General features: G+C 42.2%; 1 protein-coding gene across 6 annotated transcripts in view; it reads right to left on the bottom strand.

Annotated features, from left to right (window-relative positions):
* The window catches only part of EEF2K (eukaryotic elongation factor 2 kinase), a 347,873-nt gene that overhangs the window by 144,410 nt on the left and 182,717 nt on the right, over nucleotides 1–20,746 (bottom strand). For all 6 annotated transcript variants that reach the window (XM_069645609.1, XM_069645607.1, XM_069645606.1 and 3 more), the window contains one exon: nucleotides 3,982–4,131. In XM_069645609.1, the coding sequence (XP_069501710.1) occupies nucleotides 3,982–4,131 (150 nt within the window). The remainder of the gene's footprint in view (nucleotides 1–3,981; nucleotides 4,132–20,746) is intronic.

Here is a 20,746-nt window from a genome sequence, read left to right as displayed (position 1 = left end):
GATAGATAAGACACATTATTAGACTGCGCACCATAAAACAAATGTTATAAGCCAAGCATGGCAGAGCTAACCCTGTTAGAATAAATGCACCTAAAGTCTCTCAATCAAACCAATATCCTTCATAAAATGTAGAGGTCTAATAATTAAAGTCACTGAGGAGGTATTAAAGAAGCGTTCCCATAGAACCTCCCTCATAATGAAAACAGTTAAATGGACAAACCTCACAAAATATTAAATTCTTTTGTCATTCAGACGCTTGCAATTTAAGATCACATGCCTTAAAGTTTCTATCTCAGTTCGGCAATATCTGCTAATTGTGATAGCTTCCAAAACCCACAGGCAAAGGTTATCTCTAGTTCTTAATAAATTCAGGCGAGATCTCATTTATACAGCTCTGGATATTGGGGAAGGAAACCGCTCGAGATGAGAACTATTGATAAACTGTGCAGCCGCTTATGAGAAGTGAGGGAATTTTTCGTATCACACTAGTCTTGTGTGAGCACCTTCTTTATCAAGGTTCTCAAATCTAGTAACCCCACGATAACAATGCCTTTACATAAACCCTTCCAAAAGAGTTCCCCTTCCACGTGCCATCCTCCAAAATCCTCCAAAAGCATGTTAGATGGAGGACTCATAAATTCGGAGCACAAAACCACTCTTTTCCAGGGGGTCAAGTCCAATGCATATCTTAGGGCCGCCACGGGGGGACTTTTAGGGGTGATGAAGCTGTTTTCCACATTAAACCCTCAATCAGTGTAAAATCAAACTGGAACTCATTATGACTCAGGTGGTAGCCATGCCGGTAACGGCTGCCGCCGGAGTCCTTTCTTTTCCAGCACCCGGCAATGGGGACTTACCGGGGCATTACAGCCCCGGAAGTCCCGGTAATTGCCCATTGCCGGGTGCCGGATAATATTACTCCCCATTCCCATGTGAGTCCCGTTGGACTCAATGGGAATGGGGAGGACGGATGCACCGCACCATTCATGAATGGTGCCGGTGCATCCGTCAGGGTCTGCGAGCCGGTGCCATTCCGCCCGCCAGTTCAGACAAGGCGGGCGGAAAGGCATCTGCTCGCAGAACTCGAGTATGCCGTTCCGGTAACAACGGTGCCGCTAGCTTACCGGCACCGTTGTTACCGGAGCGGCATACTTATAATGAGGCCCAATGACTGGTAAGTTTTCAACCCGTAAGTCAGGGCAGGCACAACTTTAGTCATATAGAATTTCAGCACTGAGACCACTGTACATTTTCCAAATGTATATAAGGAAATGTCTCATTTGGAACACAAATGACCTGGCTTTGACCGTAATCATATCTCCTAAACTCTGTTTGTTCGGACGAGACAGAGGTTTAAAACACAGGTATGTCAAATCCTGCACTCTCTCTAGCTTATTCCCTGATAAACTCCAACTCACATTCTTCCTTTTATTTCTGCCTATGAAGGACAGGATCGTACATTTATTTTTGTATTGATCTCAAGGTGGTTCAAACGTGCACAGTCGAAACAGTTGTCAATAAGTCTCTGGAGGCCAATTTAAGAATGGTCAAGAGGATGATGTTGTCTGCATACAGTATCATAGGGACTTTGAAATCAAGCCTTCTAGGAGTGATCAATGAGGGCCCATGCAAAGCCTTGCCAGGTCTGCCATATACAGGTTAAAAAGAATGGGTGCTAAACTACACCTCTACCAGAGTCCTTTTTCAGTACTTATAGTTTTTGACAGGTCTCCCTTACAATTTAGATAGACCATAACCGAAGTTCCTTTGTGGTGAGCAATCAACATACTCAAAAGTGTTAGGGGTATATTCCAACACTGCAATTTCCACCACAGGCATTCCCGGTTGATGGTGTCAAAGGGCTTGGACAGGTCTATATTGGCGATATATATGGCAAACTGTCCCTTTTGCACTGCAATAGTGCCCTAGGTAATGTTGTCCCCACTCCACTTCTAAAATTCATGTGAAACATTTTAAATATAGCATTATTGTCCACCCATCTCGTAAGATTTCTGAGAAGCAGAGTGGCAAAGATTTGTTGATAACCATCCAGTGGCATGACGGCCCGATGGTTACAGAGATCTAGTTTATCATCTTTTTTGTACATTGTCACAATATTCCCTGAGTGGCAGGTTTACAGAAACTTCTAATCTAATGAAATATTATTAAAAAGTTTAAACAAGTAATTTTCCCATCGCTCCGGATCCTTTTTGTAGATTTTGTTACATGGCTTTCCTAATCCGGAAGACCTGGAATGATTACACTTCCTGAGAGCAAGGTAGATGTCTTCCTTGTCAAACTGAATTAACCTTGGCCAATCTATCTCCTCCACACTCGATTCACGTGCCGTGCAACTACAGATAGATTTAAAGGGCTGCACCCACGTTTCTTCCTGAATCGGGTTAGTCTGCGCTTCCACTTGAAAGCCATCTAACGAGTTAAACAGTTTCCAATAATTTACCCTATATTTGTTAATCACGGTTTCTAACATTTTCTCTCCGTTTATCTGGTATTGTGCATTTTTGCTGATTTCACATTATTATTATACTTCTTCTTACAATGACTGATGTACTCTTTTGTCTTCCACACTGGAACACAGATCACACAAAACTTCTTAATTTGTCTTAAACTAATTGTTCGGGGCAGCTGGAACTAGGGGGGGGGGGCAGATAAGTCACATTTGTATTATCCATGGCTAAAGTGTACTAATTCACCACAAGATGTGGATTGTCTTTTATTCAAACATTTGTTTGCAGGGCTCAGTCAGCAGCAGCACTCTAAAGGAAAGACAGCCCAGCCGGTTACTCAGTAGGGTTTAAGTGCCTTGCATAGGATGGGGCTCTGAACTCTTGGCTATTCAGAAATTCGTATTCATAGCTGGTCCTGGCCAACTGTTGACAAGGTCACTGTTTTTTTTTTTTTGCAGAATGTAATCTTTGTCTCTGCTGGGGAGGACCTTCATGGAATCTTCATGCAATACTTGCATGAAGAGGACAGGAGATGCTGAGATTTAGACATGAAATGGATTGTCGGATTTGGCAGCTCGGTAAAGTAATACTAGTCATCATTACTTTGTTAATGATTTTGTTTCGGAAGGTTTAATTGAAACAGTATGCAGTGTAATGAAGATGAAATCATGTTGCTGTGGTGTGTAATAATAATTTAGTCTTCTTTGGTCTGCTTTAATACTTGTATGACAATTGTGTATTGTTAAAAAAATAAATGTAGTCCTTGACTGGATGCTTATTCCAGAGGTGACACAGAACCAGCTCCAATGGCATTAGTCATCCAACATAAATTCCTATTCATTAGGAATATGGGAGTCACAGGAGTTCTCGGAATAAAGCATTACATCACAAAGTTTTTAGAATTAAACATTACAACTGTAGGGACCCAGGCACATTAGAAAATCAAATTTAAAACTGATAATGTACATTTATAAAATCACTATTTTACTTTAGATAATTTCCCCATCTTGATTTTAAAAATCGAACAAACTCAATAAGATGCTGAAATGTGGTTTTCTTTTTACCACAATGATAGAACAATGTTCAGAATAGCTAGCAAGCAGATAGTCATGTATCCTCTTAAACCCCAATAAGCTTTATTTTGTGTTAATATTTTGATTTAAAAAATGCTAAATTATCGGGGCAGTGTTCAATATCAAAAGTGATAAGACACTGAATAATTTCCTCCATAATATGAAACAAGATGAAATAGCAATTAAAAACACACTGAAAACAAACTGTATGAAAGTAGCACTAGTAGAAGGTACCATTTTATGTGTGTATTTAGCAGGATCAAATTAAATTAAGAAATGTTAAAATCCTAATCGTCATTGGCAAAACACCTGCATACGATATTACCATGAATATCATGATTCAACAACTGAGTAAAATAGCGAGTGTAACACCTACAAAAAGAGCAAAGAAAACTAAAGAAGCCGAGAGTGGAAAGAGTGGAATGCCTTTTTGGGCTTACCTGAGGGGTCAGTCGTATGTTGTCATCTTTGACAAACCCAGAGTTAGAGTTGTATTTGATGTATTTTCCCTCTATGAAATGTTCCAGGTGATACAAAGGTTTGCCAGGTCTCGTTTTCATCTCAATGATGCACATCTGTACAATATCCACCTGTAAAAGACAGTAAACTTAGGTGAAAATACATTGATACTAATGTATTCCTTCATATCACACTAAACTCTTGGGTATTTGTGTTTGGGTGAGCAATGGCCAAAGCGAGTCCTTCTAGGTGAGGGTATACTGGAAAGGAATAAGTCCAAAACTTCCTTGTAAAGATGAGTATGTTCGTTTTAACTATGGATTTGACTTGGAAACAACGTTTTGGCCCACAGTAGGAAAGATATTTTACTTATAGAGTACATCTATTGCCAGAAAGTACATTTAGTGCTAGCTTATATTTCATTATATTAGAGAATAGATATTTACGAAAAATGTTCTTGAATTCATCGCAGGAAATGACTGGCATCATTCTGTGGAGAGGACTTTGAGCGGTTAACAGCATGGCTTTAACCACCATGGCGAGTTCTCCACTTTTTATAAATGGGGGATAAAATAGTTGGGTAGACCCATGTTCTGGCCATGCATTCTTTTAATTTATTTTCAAACATCTGCTTGTTACTGCATACCAGTTCTTGTAAATAGGTCTGACAGAATCATCCTCATGGAAGGGAATAAAAAATAAGATGTTTTGATGCAGGCTACCTTGATTGTTCTTCCTTTAGTACCTCAGTTCAGTTTTTATTTAGCATTTCGTTTTCTTCTAAAGTTCAGAGGAAGCTTTGTTATATGCCACCTTATTAACCGCAACCCTCTAAAAACCAGTTGTCCATAAAAAAACGAATTTTAAAAAACGAAGGGACAAATTACTGAATTTTCCGGGTCGAAAAACCAAAATTCCTACTTGCTTTTTGCACTTTTATTAAAATAATGTGCGGGCGGGCCAACCTATCCCCCATACCTTAACTAATACCCTTACTCCACCCCACACCTATATTTGAATAAAAATGTACCAAGATTTTGAAAGAATTGGCAAACAAATATGGTAATTTCTTCCTCCATTTTTTCAGACTTGTTTTTTTTCTACAGATACCTTTACAACCAGCATCCCCCATCGCTGATATTAGTTTACACTTTAGGAAATTCCAGACAACAACAGTTTGAGTCTGCATGCCTTTTACAGAGCGCCGGAAAATAGAGCAGCAAGCTATGTTATCTAACCTCTTCGAGATAACTGATATTTGGTTATCCGGCATAGGTAATTATCCAGTACCACTGAGGTAATTATCCAGTACCACTGGTTTCCAGTTTATAACAGATAATTTAGATTTGAATGCATGTCTACATACGCACACATTTTCTTATTGTGTTGAAAGGGTCTAAGAGAAAAGTTGTCCTGTTCACAGGGGCGAAAAGGATGATCAAATAGAAAATACATAAAGCACTCATGGCACTCTGAACATCCGCAATAGAAAGACTGAATAATGAAGGAATACATTTCTGAACTATACATTAGCGAGTACACTGCCCGACCCAACAAGGCAGAGGAAAATGTATTTGCAGACTAGACAGAAATGATGTTCAGAACTTTTGACCATACCCATATACATTGTAACAGTTTGAAAAGCAGCGCGACAGTAACCCAACTGCCTCAAATCCTGATCAGTCAAAAGCCAAATCTATAATCATCAATCAGTCCTCCAAATCTGTTTGTATCATTATAAAAGCCATGTTACAGCAATGCCAAAGTCTTTAGTGTTTTGCAGCAACCTGTAATGGGAATTTAGATGAAATTATTATTTCTTAAAATGGTCTTTCTCTAGTAAGATCTTGCTACAAATTGAAGTCTAAGAGCCATTGGAATGGGGGGAACCTGTCATTTTTCTAATATAAACAAAAAACTGCTATAAATAGTTGCGGTGGTGCTCTAGCCAATTTGTACAGCCTCATGCTATCCTAACGTTATCAAGCCATGAGAAATTATAAAAGCAGCTGCATAAATGTTCTTGAACAGTCACGTAATATTACAGTCGAAGTAAAAGGTAAAAAGGTGACATTTAGGGGCAATATCCCTCCTATTCACTTAAACCCCACAGGTAGTTTACCTGCGGCAGCCAAGTCAATTATAAAACGGATTTGCAGGTTGTGAAGGCACCTAGCATAACAAATTCTACATCTTTGTGATGAGTTTCCAGGACTGGGGCAAACAGCCTGGGTCACAGCTAAGATTATTACCACTGAAACTCCATTTATTATAAATTGAGCTTCTAGGATAGGATAGCGAGTTAAGCACTCACCTCTTACATCTGCGTGAAACCTGCAGTCACATATTCGAGCAGTCATGAACCTGTCCAACTATGATAGAAACTATCAAGAAACCCGTATATGAAGTGTGCACTCCAGCCAAGAAAATAAAACAAACGTTTTAAATTAAGGGTATATTGCTCAGAAAATTCACATTTACGTAGATGCAAAGGACCCACAACATCCAGCATTGTAAGTATTATCCAAGCTACATTCAAATCTTCTTAACACCCTGGGATACGCTATCGTCTATGGATGCAGTCCCATAGTTTGATTTGGCAGCAAATGTATAAATCTGCTCTTCCAACATCTAGTAAAAATGACTGGCTTCTTTCTATTGAACTTAAAAGGCATCTTTAATACCACTGAAAATCTTGAGTTTAATTTAGATGTAAACTGACCCGCGATATTCAATATCACAGCTCTGTATACATATCACACTGGAGGAAGCAATATATGTGATAACCATAGCTCTGTATAGTACACAGAGGCCCCAACAAGCACCACCAGAATTCCCAATAGAACCTTGAACGTAACTGGTTACAAGGAAACACTTTTCTTGACTGAAGTGACTTCTACATACAAATAAAAGACACAGGAACAGGCTCGGATTTCGTGCCTATCCTGATCAACATTTGTATTGCTGAGTTTGAAGCATGTTGGATTTATAATAATAATTAATTTCAAGCCCTTATTCGCCTCTGGTGAAGAGACGCTGATGATATTCTGACCGTTTGGACTGGAGGAGTAGAGAGCTTACTCTAGTTCTCAATGCGGCTTAATCAGAGATACAGCCACCTTGTGTTTACTATGCACTCTGGCACGAAGCAGTTATCATTCTTAAATGTACTCCCTTGCAGAAAGGGGGAATCCTTTACACACATCTCTGTCTCAAGCCCACAAACAGAAAGACTACCCTGAGCTACAATAGTCAACACCCCATATCACAAAAAGTTGATATTCCATATGGGCAGTATTTCCGAATCTCTCTCTCTCTCTCTCTCTCTCTCTCTCTCTCTCTCTCTATTTCTCTCTCGCTCTCTCTCTCTATCTTTCTCTCTCTCACACACACACACACACACACACACACACACACACACACACACACACACACACACACACACTTACGTCATATAGACACACTTATTAAACAGATAGCATAATGGCACCAGGGTATTCCACAAAGAGAACCAACAAGTTAACAAACAATGAATCACTCTGGTACACCTTGTAATACGACAATGAAGATAAACTGGTTTGTTTACAAGCTTTCTCAAAATGGTCTCACTCCTTAACAGCATTTATTTTACAAAACTGATCAATAAATGCACTGGGTGTGCCTCATTTGTGAAAACTATTTTTGACTACAAATGAGGTAAAAATCTCAGTGACCAATGAGTACACCAATTGTAATGCTTTTACGCCTCCATTTAACACAGTGCCCTATTTTGCAGCCCTTCCTAAGCATAGGAGGGCAGCAAAGCAGAGTGTACTTCTCCGCTTTGCTTTCCTCCTCTGTCTGGAAAGAGCACACAGTTTTGTGCTTGCATGGGATTTTCAACCAGGTGTAAAACTGAAGGATTCCAATGGAATTCGCCTTGCAAATGCTTAAACAGCGTAAATTGCAGGCAGTGTTTTATTTCTATCAAAGCAAAGAATTAATATGAAGAGTAAAGGTGATTTCGTCCTGACTTGCTTTTCACGTTTACACTCTGCTTTGAGAGTGACGAAAATTGAATGCAAGGGACCCAAAAGCACATAAATGCAAATGTTAGCGGTCCCCTGAATGCAATTACAGATTTTTTTAAAATACCCCTTGAGCGGGTCATCACTATTACTGCAAAATATGGATTACTTGCATTGATCCAACGCTTCCCATGTGGAACTGCAGTACGTGTGTGTGTGCGCGCGTGTGTAAGTACAAATAAACAGACATTTCTGCACGGAAAGAATAAACTTGGAAATTACATTAGAACAGCAACAGCCGCATAGAAATATGATGTATGGCAATACATTCCCCTGTGAGCTTATTTATGCAGGCATGACTATTGGTGCTGTAAAATAGCCATTTGTAAACTTTGTACTCAAAACGGACCCGCACTACGCAAGCATATCCAGTGTCACAGTCCTTTCAAAATGGACAGTGAGAATACAATGGAATTAACTGAGGAGTAAACCTAACAGGAAGAAACTATCTGGGCTACCGTTTCCAGGCTAAACATTCTGCAACACTTTATTCTTCAGCTTTCTGCCTATAGAGAAGAACTTAATGTCAGCTGGATTGGCCCATCATAATTACATCTTATCTCCACACAAATGAGCAGTATTAAAATGGTATTTGTGTGAAATAAAACCGTAGTGACAATTTGAAACACCTAGCTTTTCCTCAAGTTTCAACAACATCAAATATGATTTGCTTGACCCCACATATAAGCTAAATGCCCTCCCCTAACCTGCTAGTGTTTGCTGGGTGAACACATGCATGGGGCATCAATAGGACTAAAAGGTGATATCCAGTACGAACCAAGAACCAAATGGCCAAGCTGTGTACCACTTGGGAAGCCCCCTTTTATAAGTAACCAAAGAAAGAAGAAAGCTAAGTGTGCATTATACCCTTGTGAACCTACAATTTAATAGATAAAAATAACTTCCTTAGTTCAACTTATATAAATTCCGATTCCCACATTTAAAGACGATATAGGATATAAATGACTAGAGATAAAAGCATTAGCAATTATAGCCCTTATACTGGGGGATAATAATGCTAGAAAAGGTGTTTTTCGTCGACCAGTAGTTGGCTTCTGATTACACTTTCATAAAATCAGAAATGTTTGATACCAGTAAACTAACTTTGGTGTACCTTTGTCTTATTACAACATCAATCGCTGGGGTTTCCAACCTGCATCACTCAAGATGTTTTGGACTATGACTCCCATGATCCCTCACCACCGGCAATTCTGACAATATGAGAAGCAGTCCAAAACATATGGAAATCTGTCGCAAAGTCAGACATTTACTGTAAAGCAATGCAATATGTTTTCGATGTCGCCTTCATCTTGTATATATGGTATCCCACTATGATAATATGAATTGATTTTAATATATATTTAATATTTGATAAATTGTATACATTTTTGTTTTTAGAAACTTGTAGGTATGCTTGTTCGGTTTATATGCTGTTTTTAACCGAAATTAGGCATTATTTAATCATTTACATTTTCCCCATGAGACAGAGTGGTATTTGCGGCCCAAGAAAGCTGGCCTTTCAGGGCATTCTAGCAAGAGCCGTGAGCTACCTGGAGGCGATGCAGGATGGGAGGAGCAAAGACCCCTCCATCTTCAGAGGCTTGCACCGACTTAAGTGATATGATCTCTGACCTAGAGGAACAATCCATTCTCGTATTGTACGCGCCCTACCCTATCTCTAGTGCCTATGCAGATCTGTGAGTAAACAAAGCCCATGCCCGGAGATGCAGGTTTTGGCAAGGGTGGTGATTCACAAAGTCCAGGTGTTCTTCTGGTGGTAGAACCTTATGTGATGAAAGTGAAATCATGTCATTATCAGGGGTGGCCCAAATCCCCTTTCATAAAACCACAGTGGCTTCAGACCCGTTCTCTACAGAAAACTGTACCCAAGAAGGAGAGAAGTGTTTGCTGAGCAGGATAATACAGCATATGCACGTAGCTTTCTGCAAAGGAAACAGGAGACCTGAACACTGCAAAGAAGACCTTACCGGACATCTGAAGAGTAGAGAGAGCTGCCGCGGAAGGAAACCTAGAGGAGGAGCGGCAGAGACCATGAACATTGGCTTTTCTCTAGGAGCTGAGACAGAATGAGGCAGAGATGCAATGTGATCGGCAAGGGGGAAAGACTTCTGTCTGGAGTAAAGATGGCTGCAAGCCTTTGTTTACTTTAGGAAGCCATGGACCCACAATGAGCAGGGCACATGAGATATTTAGTGTGCTCGACCAATCCAAAGGCACTTCACATATGTATAAGAATGACAACCTTTTAGATTCCCTAAGGGAAAGGCAGTGAGACGACCTGGCCTAAAAGAGATTGACCTGAAAAGGCTGAAGAGGCAGTCAAAACAGGAAGGAAGGCAGTTGGAGCAGAGGCAGGAAAGGAAGCAGCAGCAGAAGGAGCAGCAACACCCCTACCATTATCTCCAGAATAGGGAAAGCTGAAACATGCAACCTTAGCCCATGCCAAAAACATTTTGGATAATTTATGGACCCCTATTTTATCACAGGTTGTTTATGGGAAAATGCTTGCTCATAGCCACACCGATATCATAGGATTACGACAGACTGCCCTGAGCCATTTCGCTGGACACAACATTTTGGTATCCTTCTCCAATTGAGGGTCAGAATTTGGAGGAGTGTAGGTACCGCATTGCAGCAACAGACAATTTTGGGCCTGAAACAGCAAATATTTCAATTTTTCTATCTTTCTAAAACTGACCTCATTGACAGTAGGGATGTAACGGTATTACGGTATACCGTTAAAGATACCGTGAACCACTTAATTGAACAATCATAACCGTCACATTATTTATACCGGTATATCGTTCATACCGTTAAGTGTGCTGTTCAATCTGATTTGGAAAGGCTGCAGTAAGCAAGTGCTGCACAGTCTTGGTAAGGCACTGTTGGATGTGCCGTCTGCCAAGTAGTTTCAGTTTCAGAGGTTTTTAATGCCATTCCATAAACCACACATGCCTGACACAAAATCAGTATGTTAGCAATAGGAAGAATAAATACAGTGCCAAGAAGGAAAAGGGTTTACTTTTTTTTTTTTTAATTTACATTTTTCTTTTAAAGCGCTCACACAGCCCGCGGGCATCGAGGCGCTGTTAAAGAATTTGTTTTTGTCTTAGTTGCGTATTTATAACGCGCTTAAACACCCAGAGGTTTCTAAGGGCGGACCCGGGGATCGAACCTGTGTTGCTTCATGTCGTCTTGCTTCCAATGCACGCACGTTGCCGCTGAGCTATCCTCCCGGGACTTTGGGTTGGCGGTTTTGGGGTTTATATATTTATAATGGATAATGTTTTCTAAAAATATGACAATGGGGGATTTCCCTGGTTCTATCATTGAATTTACATATAATAAGTCACACTACGAAATGTACTCATCTCTGTGGGTATTCCCTGCTGCCATACCAAAGGGTAACATGTCCATGATTACTGAACACCTTTTGGCCCGGAAGTAAACTAAAGGCTGCAACGTAAAGAGAGAGTGCGTGTGCATGTGTGTGTGTGTGTGTCTATGCGCACAAGCGTATACTACCATCAGACTCGATTGATCTGTGGCATGCAGGTTATCAAGATGGCACCATGTTCATCTTCACCAGTAGCCAGTGGGGGAGCTAAAAGCCTAAAAATGATAACCTAAGAAAAGCTATTCAGTTTGCTTTGCCAGTCGCAGCTGGGCTCTGCTTCCCCCCTCCCCCCTCCTCTCCACACGTGTGTTTGGTGGAAGCAGGGGGTGGCATTTCAGTGGAAAGTATGTTGAAAAGCCCAATTTTGGCCCTGGGTGCCTGGTTTTGTTTGTGATGATAAATCTGACAATTTAGGACCTTTTAGAAAATATTTGCTAAGATTAGTTAACTCCACTTGCTATACCACGATAACCATGATATACCGTCATTTGGCAAGAAGGTTATTGTACCGTCATAAAACTAATACCGTGACACCACTAATTGACAGTACTGAATAGCCCTGTAAATCGCTGTGAAATACCTAATAACCTAAAGTCAAATCTAGACGATGCATTTGATGTGATAGCGCAAACACTCCCCCAATAAGTTAGGCAATGAAAACCTCTTCCTTAGAGTTTCAGAAAGAAAATGCCATATTTCCATGCTAAATGCTAATTTGATTGGCCTAAAAATGTCTTCCAGGACCTAATAAATAGTAACTGAGAAAACAAAAAAGAAATAATATTCCTGTGGAATATTTTCTTCACCCAATATTTCTCAAGAGCTATTCAGAGTTCTTAATTACCTGAGAACCCTTAACAAACCACTCAAATAGTTAACTACTACAGTTGAGTGAAGAAATCGTCACATTTTCATACTATAGTCAATCATATTTTCTCTGAATTGAGGGCTTGCCGTACTCCTAAAGAAGATGCAGTTACTTAGGTTATTATCAGTATAACTATCCTAGTCAAATTACCCCTTTTTAGTCAATTTCTTAGTTTTGTAGAAAGCATATTATTAGTTGTCAATCTAAAATATCATGCTCGCCTAAAACTGTTGCCTGACTAAAATCGCCAAAAGTCTACTTCCCTTGATCACTCCTCCAAATAATTGTTTAATTAATTCTTCATTTCAAACAGGGGACATTCAAGCATGCTGTGTTCCTTCCTGTAAAAGGCAATCCACTCTCTGTCCTCCAGATGCAAGAGGTTTCCATCCAAATTGTGTATCTGGCATACTTTGGTAAAATCTTGGAAATGGGGGCTATCAACAGCTCTAAAAGTATGTCGACCAATATCGCATCGGGTGGGCGGGCGTGGCCAGTAACGGCATGCCAGCCAGAGCCGAGGCAGGCCTGAGCAAAGCAAGCTCCTCAGCGAAGGCTGTTACTGGCCATGTTCACTCCCGACAAGGGGATGATAGCTATTTTCACCTCAGGGTTCATCCAGGGTGCAAATGGTTTAATAATTTCAGGAGATGGGCTGCGCACAAATCGCATTAGCCCAAACTCCTTCCAACAAAATAAAACCAAGATGGCTGCTGCCTCCATTTCTATGGTGGCGGAGGAGCGTTGGGACTGGAGCAAAAAGCTCTGGTCCAGCAGGCAATTGGGGAGGGAGGGAGAGGATGGGGAAAGGGTATGTTTTGTTTTGGGGGTGGGTGGGAACATGCAGTGACAACAGGAAAATGCGCCCTGTTGACTTCGCACAATCAAGATGGCGCTACCAGGTGAAGGGCTATGGGTGGCTGGAAACGGTGGGGGGTACACAGGGAATTCCCTTCAAAGTCGGCTTTCGTATGGGCATTGTGAACAGAGATTGACATCAGAAGAGTGGCAGTTGGAAGAAAGATGAGTTCTGTAATCGTGCTTGATATTTCAGAGTCATTTGACACTGTTGGCCATAGCTTTCAGCTAAAGTGGCTGTTGCAATTTAGGACTACCAATGTCACTTAGAAATTCATCCTATTCTCCGTTGACAGACGCTCTCAGTGTATGGAGCTCGGGGGCTATGGGCCTCATTATGAGGTTGGAGCTATTAGCGCCATGGGTGCCTCCAAACTCGTTCCGACTCCACCCTGGTGAATGGAGCAATTACCGGTCCATTCCAAGGTTGGCGGGACCGGTAATTCCCCATTCACCAGGGCCATTCCCCATTCCCATTTGAGCCCCCATAGGGCTCAATGGGAATGGGGAAGGCGCTAATGTTATTACTCGCCACCGCGCTCCCCGTCTCCAAGCATCTCCGATTTTTGGCACCGCTGGAGGTTACCATGGAGACGTGGTTTTTCCGCTGCCCGTTCCTCGTGTAGTCACATGACACGGCGACTACATGCACTACGCGTAAAGTAACGCCTCCTCCTCCTTCAAATACGATTGCCAGAGGTTTAACGCTGCTTCTAAATAGCATTTTTTCTTACCATTACTTCGATCCAGTTTTTCTCCCCTTGTGACCTCAGAACATTCTCTCGACCTTTCTACCGGATTACCCTTGGATACCAAGTCTGACTACGATTAACCGTTCCATCGGCTTGCCGCACTTGCAGCGGCTTCTCGGCAGTTGTTCCGCCTGCTTGCCGAGCCCCCTTGCTACCTTCATTCTATCAAGCAAGCCATCCTTCCGGCTTACCTCACTTGCCACGGTTACCTTAGCAGCGGTCCCGTCTTCCTGCTGAGCCCCTACACTGCCTGCATTCCATACGGTAAGCCTGTCTGCCTACCCGCCTCTCTGGTTGTTAAGTCTCTGTGCTGTTCAATACTGTCATACCAAAACATTACAGCATTGATTCTATTTTCGCTCTGCTACACTATGCAGCCCACAACACTTACCATTGTCCTGTCATACTCTGCTTATGAGAAGATGATAAACGCATGAACTGCCTCCCTTGACCAACTTCAAAACTACCCAGGGAACTATCTTCTGAACTACGGTGTTTGGGACGCTTTTCACCAGCAACTGTGCACCTTCTGGACGCTCTCCTGTAGTGCACCATCCCGGATCTAGGTTGCGACCCTCGTGCCTTTCGGGGTAGTTTTCCTATACTTACCTTCCTGTTTGTTTTTTTTCCTTCCGTTGGTTAGTTCATTTCCTACCTGACTACACCTATTGGGTAAGAATTGGGCCATTGGGGTTAGTCTTCCTGCGAATTAATAGGTTATTGTTCTTACTTATCTTTTCTTTGTTTCCAGTACTCTTGGTCCCTGACTAGCCACCATAGTTTCCATATAGCCCTATCAAACCATCTTCCAGGTACTATTGTTTGGTCTGATCTTGAATCAATGCATTGACATCCAAAGTCAATTACCTTTAATCATGTCTTTGTTTATTTCTTACAGCCTGGGTTTGGCGGTGTGGATTTCCCTGCTCTTTTGGGTAATCAATTCCTCTGACTGTTTTGTTATACAGCAAAGGGGTGTGTTGCCTTAAAGAATTCCTCGAGTTGAGGAGGTCCGTTTATGGATTGTGCCCTTGTGCACTCCAGCTTGGACTGAATACTTACCGGAGCTGCTCCCTCTTCAGTTATATCCCAGGTTGAGCAACGCCCCGACCAGTTCAGCAACTGGTGAGTAACAGCTAATAACGGTACCGCAAATTGCGGTACCGTTATTAGCTCTAGAGTCCCTTTGCGGGTCCCGTCCTTAACGCCTGAAAAAATACAGGCGTTAAGGAAGGACCCGCAAAGGGAACTCGTAGTAGGGCGGTAAGGGATTACCGGCACCGGTAAGGGCACCGGTGCCGGTAATCCCTTACCACCCACCTCGTAATGAGGCCCTATAAGTCCTAAACACAAAGTATCTCCCTTTATGCCCCTCAGTGCTAAGCATTTTCACCATTGCTTTTTAACCTGTACCTTCGGCCATTGGCTAATTTATTACATTAATTTGGAATACAATTCCTTTACGTGTTCAGACAACACCCGTATATGACTAAACATCAATGAGGACAGAGATGGTATGCAGAATTCCCCAGCTTTACATGAAACAGGTTCAAAAGTGGATGACTACAAGTCAGCTGAAATGTAATTCAATCAAGACCGAAATCATGTTGCGTGGTTGCAAGGACACAAGATGGAATCACGCAGCTTGATCTGAAGGCATGAGATCCTCCCCAATCGCCATAGAGATGGTCGAAACTGAGGCTTCCTACTGGACAGCCAACTGCCACTAGTTCCCAAATTAACAAAGTTCCTTTTTTTAAATAAATAAATACTGAAGAGGATCGTTGACTAGTTCACATTTCCCCGGCAAGTGACTGAAGTCAATGCACATTTCACAACAAGATTAGACAATGGTAATTCCATCTACCTAAGCCTACCTCGACAATATATAAAACAAAAACCTTCTGAGAGTGTACAATGCAGCAGCAAGGTTGCTACTCAACTGGCCGTGGAGAGAATATATCACACTGTCTCTCTGCCAGCTTCACTGGCTTCCAGACGCTCAGAGTATTAAAATTAAAGTGATGTGCATAACACGTAAGGCCTACTATGTACAACATGTCTAGAAAATATATTAAATGTACACCAGGCTAAACGTAACATTCTAACATGACAGGAATGCTCCAAATCCCAGATCACAGATATGAGAAATTAGATGGAATATCCTTCTGAGTACAGGCTACCAGATCATGGGACAGTATCATCTTCAATAACAGATACACAAACAATCATCGAAACTTCGGGCAGAGTTTTAAAACACACTGGTTTTGAAGGAGGTTTAGCTCTGCTCTTATAGTTCTATCTCTGGCTCCCTGCGTACTCTTAGCATATTGTATGTGTTCTGTGTACCTCAAGGCCATGGTAGCCCTTGCTGGGCGTAAGGCTGTGCTTTGCAAACAGATGTAACATAATTTATTTTATCCTGACACTGTTTATTCAAACACGACCTAGGGAGGATATCATTGATATATTGTAGATAAACTACTAGGCCCAACTGACGTTTATCCCATCCCTGTTCTGAGTGTGAAAATAACAAATGTCTACTCTTTAGAGTTCCTTTTCTTTTTTCCCTGGCACCCATATTCTCCTTCAGCTTGCAGAAACACAATTGTGAGTGCAACCGTTTTCTCCAAAATTAAAATGGTGATGATGCACAGTCCACGATACTTACTTGGGTTAGCTGTCGATTAGCAGCGGTGAAAGCCTGCCACTTTAGGTGTATTTGTCTATGCAAAATCTGTGCTTACTAGAAGCAGAAACAGTTTGTGTATGAGTTGATATGCTTTTGTGCAGACAAAAATGATTTTGTAAAATGTATCTCACCTCCGAGAGGGGATAAATGGGGGAACCACACTCAAGACACTGGAACATTTATTTCTTAATTTAAATGAGGCACTACACAATTAAGTTCCCCTAATACATGCAGCTGCACTGAAAGGAAGTAATGAGGATGAGTGTGAATTCAAACAGTTCAAATCTCCTTTGGAATGAAAATGGAAAAATTCAGTGCTATTGTTTGCCCCGACACACAACTAGAAACTACAGCTAGACAGAGTATGCCTTTATTGATGGCCATAGTGGGCAGAAGGTAAAAGGTATATCTCTTGGAGACAGTAGTAAGAAAGGGACCATAAACCCCCAAATCTCTCTCTGGAGCTACCTTTTATGAGGGGTACTTTATAAGTATTCAATTTGCATCAACATTTAAAGTGGGCGAGTATATGTATTACAAAACTGCAATGACAAACAATTACTTGACATCCATGACCTCATCACCTCCCTTAATCTTGATATTCTAGCCATCACCGAATCCTGGCTACATGCAGCCTCTGGGCGGCCCTGTCCCTCGTCATCCCCCCGGGATTCACTATCCTGAGAACAGATAGACAAGACTCCAAGGGAGGGGGTGTTGCCCTTATTTACAAGGACTCCCTCAAAATTAGACAATACATGTCCAAAATGGAAGGTAACTGTGACCGCCTATCCGCTAAATTCACCATCTCCACACCTGCACTATTCTTCTCAATATTATCTACAGACAGCCCGGACCAACAAACACATTCGAGGAAGACCTATTACACACACTTAATGCCAACCTCAAGCCCTCCTCCAAAATCCTCCTCCTGGGTGACCTGAATCTGGGCTTAAATGACCCCCTGGACCACAATGCTGCTTCCATAGCTAACTCTCTAAGTGCCCTTGGCTTCACTCACCACGTCAATGCCCCCACACACATCAAAGAGCACACTCTCGACTGGCTAGCGGACCTCAAATGCGAGCTAGACATCAGCGCTATCTCACCATGCACCTGGTCTGACTACCATGTCGTGGCATTCTCCATCCCTCAGCCCGTGGATAAGACACGGGACAACCTCACACTGCCCCCCTGCATGGGCTCGGAGTTCATGCAAAATTACCAAGGACAGCATCACACCTCTGCTGGCAGATGTCCAACCTAACCACATCCGCCATTTGGCCAACGGCCAGGATGCACTGGCTGACATCTACCTAAAAACTCTAGCAACAGCTGTAGACATTGTCGCCCCACTAGCTATCCGCAAAGCCAAAGCTCTGACCCACATCAATTCATAGTTCTCTAGTGATCTTCAAGAACTGAGCGACAAGAAGCACCAGGCAGAAACAACCTGGAATAATTCCCCTTCTGACGCCCACAAAGCCCTATTCAAATTGGCTGCCAAGACATACAAATCAGCCATCATTCATTCTAAAGCAACCTCATACAACCACATAATTTCCAATGCTCACTCCAATTCCAAAGAGCTCTTCACCATCCTCAAAGAGCTAGAATCCCCTGACCCCACTACCCCAGCCATCACTAAAGACGAAACCTGGTGTGCAAACATCCAAAATGCCCTCCTCAACAAAATCTCTTCCCTACAGGAGAAAATCCTCGCTAAGCAATCTCTAATCACCGCCCCCTGCCTCTCTGCCCCCCAACTACCACACCCCACCCTCTCACTTCATTCCAGTTTCACCAAGTATCGGAAACAGAGGTGGCTGCCATCCTCAAGAACCTCAAGCCCTCAAAATGCAAAGGGGACACCTGGCCAGCTTCCATCGTTAAGGACTGTTCTGAAGCCCTCACCCCATTTATCACCAGTTTCACCAATGACTCCTTCACATCAAGCGTGATCCCAACCTATTCTAGACCCAGCAATCCCTAGTAACTACCGCCCCATCACCACAGTTCCCTTCCTGCAGAGCAACCACATCCTAGGTCTACGCCAATCAGGATTCCAACCAGGTCACGGGAATCAGTCCTATTCGACCTCAAAAATCAACTTGACGAAATTAAGGATGGCAATTCCCTTCTGAACAAGAGTACCAACCGCAACCCCATACACGTGTTTCAGCCTTGTTGGACCTCATCAGTGAGGTGGAGCTGTGCCTCTCTGAGCACAGTGAGCAAGGGGTCCACGTCTGGATGACTCTAGGAAACTTAGGGTGACTAAACCTAAGTCTCTTAAACAATCAAAATATAGTCCATAGACACCCCGATAGTACATAGGCTGAAACACTTGTATGGGGTTGCTGTTGGTACTCTTGTTCAGAAGGGAATTGCCATAGCATTTCGGTGCTGGACTGCCCATGTCGGTGGGACAAAGACTGATATGCAAATGGATATTTCCCATCTGTGAAAGGTACAATGAGCTTAAGTGTGGCTGCGGACTCTCGAGTGGGTACCTTCCCAAAGAACAGGTCAGTGAGGCATGTTCGTTCTCGCAGAGGGGCGACTATGGACTATATTTTGATTGTTTAAGAGACATAGGTTTAGTCACCCTAACTTTCCTAGGGCCATCCAGACGTGGAGCCCTTGCTCACTGTGCTGTATCTTCAATATTCATCACAAAAGTTAGGCTTTGTTTATAGGGTGATACAAGGCCAGATTGCCCGAAGAGTTTGGATAACTGGAACTTAGAAAAAGCAGAAAAAGAATAGAATAACATCCAAGCCAAAACACATATGGTTGAGGGAAAAGAAAAAAACAGAAAAGAAAAATTTCCCTGGGGAATCTAAACACACGTGGAAGACCAGGGAATACACCCTCTGATACTTTGGGTCGTGGTCCAGATTGTATGGAACTAAACATCCATTTATAAACAATTACACCAAAAAAGGTATTTATTTGTATAGAACTAACAAGAAAACGTTATTTGATGTAATTCATGGAGCTTAACATGATCAAAACAAAGTTTGAGGTTGTGTCACAAAATATGGGGTATCTCCTGCTCTAGAAATGTGGTGCTGAGTCCGAAGGTTCAGGTTGTGTGATAGGAAACAAGGTTCCTGTGTCCACTCAGGACATTGTGCAAATAAGTCACTCACAGTGTTAGGGGGTTAATATATCCTGGCATTTCTTTAATCATGGTGGGATTTGCTCCATCAAGACCCTAATTGTAGTCTGTTGTCTGTGACTGACAGTTGTTGTAAGCCTCATGTTCGCAAAGATCTAAATGAGCAGGGGTATATTTCATCTCGTTCATTGTGATATTATAATTTAGGTCAGCTACCCAATCGAGGGTCCTTCCTTTCTCGTGAGTGGGTTGGGTGATATTTTGTATGAGTCCATGTTCAGTCAGGACATTAGCTAAGGAGATTGCTGGGAGGTCATTAGGATCGTTATAGCCTAAATTGAAGTCTCCTAAGATTAAGATTTGCGAGGTGGGTTTGGTATTGTAGGCAAGTAGTGTCATGATATCTTCCACGAATAAACCTATGGCCCTGGAAGACCTATATATTAGGTGGATTGTGGAGGTACTTTTGTGCGATGTTTGGAGTTTAGCAGAAAGAAGCTTGCATGATGAGAGGGGAGCTGAGGGAGCTATTCTCATGTCTAGCGTAGTTCTGAAGATAATGGTGGTGCCTCCTCCTCTGGAGTTGGGTCTGTCTACTCTATGATGGAGTAATTATGAGGGACTGCTAGTACAAGTGAGGGGCCTGCTGCAGCATGCAGCCAGGATTCAGTTACTGCAAGGAAGTCTAGGTTGTTGGACAAAATGATATCTGCTATCTCAGTAGCATGGGCTATAAGGGACCTGCCATTTATTAAGGCTCCTTTGATGGACTGCTTCAGATTGCTGAGTGGGCTATTGCTAGCTATGGATTGTTTCTGGTTAGTGTTTTGTCTATTTTGGTTTGGTTTAGTGTCCGTAAATCCTTCGGGGAGTTTACTTGAGACTTTAGGGCCATATTTGACATGCTGGCTGTGGGGTGCGACCAGGGGGTGCGGTGGGAGCCTGGAGCGGAGTCTGATGTTTCTGT

The sequence above is a fragment of the Ambystoma mexicanum genome, chromosome 2p (assembly GCF_040938575.1).
Source record: "Ambystoma mexicanum isolate Mex_15411 chromosome 2p, UKY_AmexF1_1, whole genome shotgun sequence".
Taxonomy (NCBI): domain Eukaryota; kingdom Metazoa; phylum Chordata; class Amphibia; order Caudata; family Ambystomatidae; genus Ambystoma; species Ambystoma mexicanum.
Note: the sequence above shows the minus strand (reverse complement) of the source record. Positions and strands in the feature narration are given on the sequence as shown.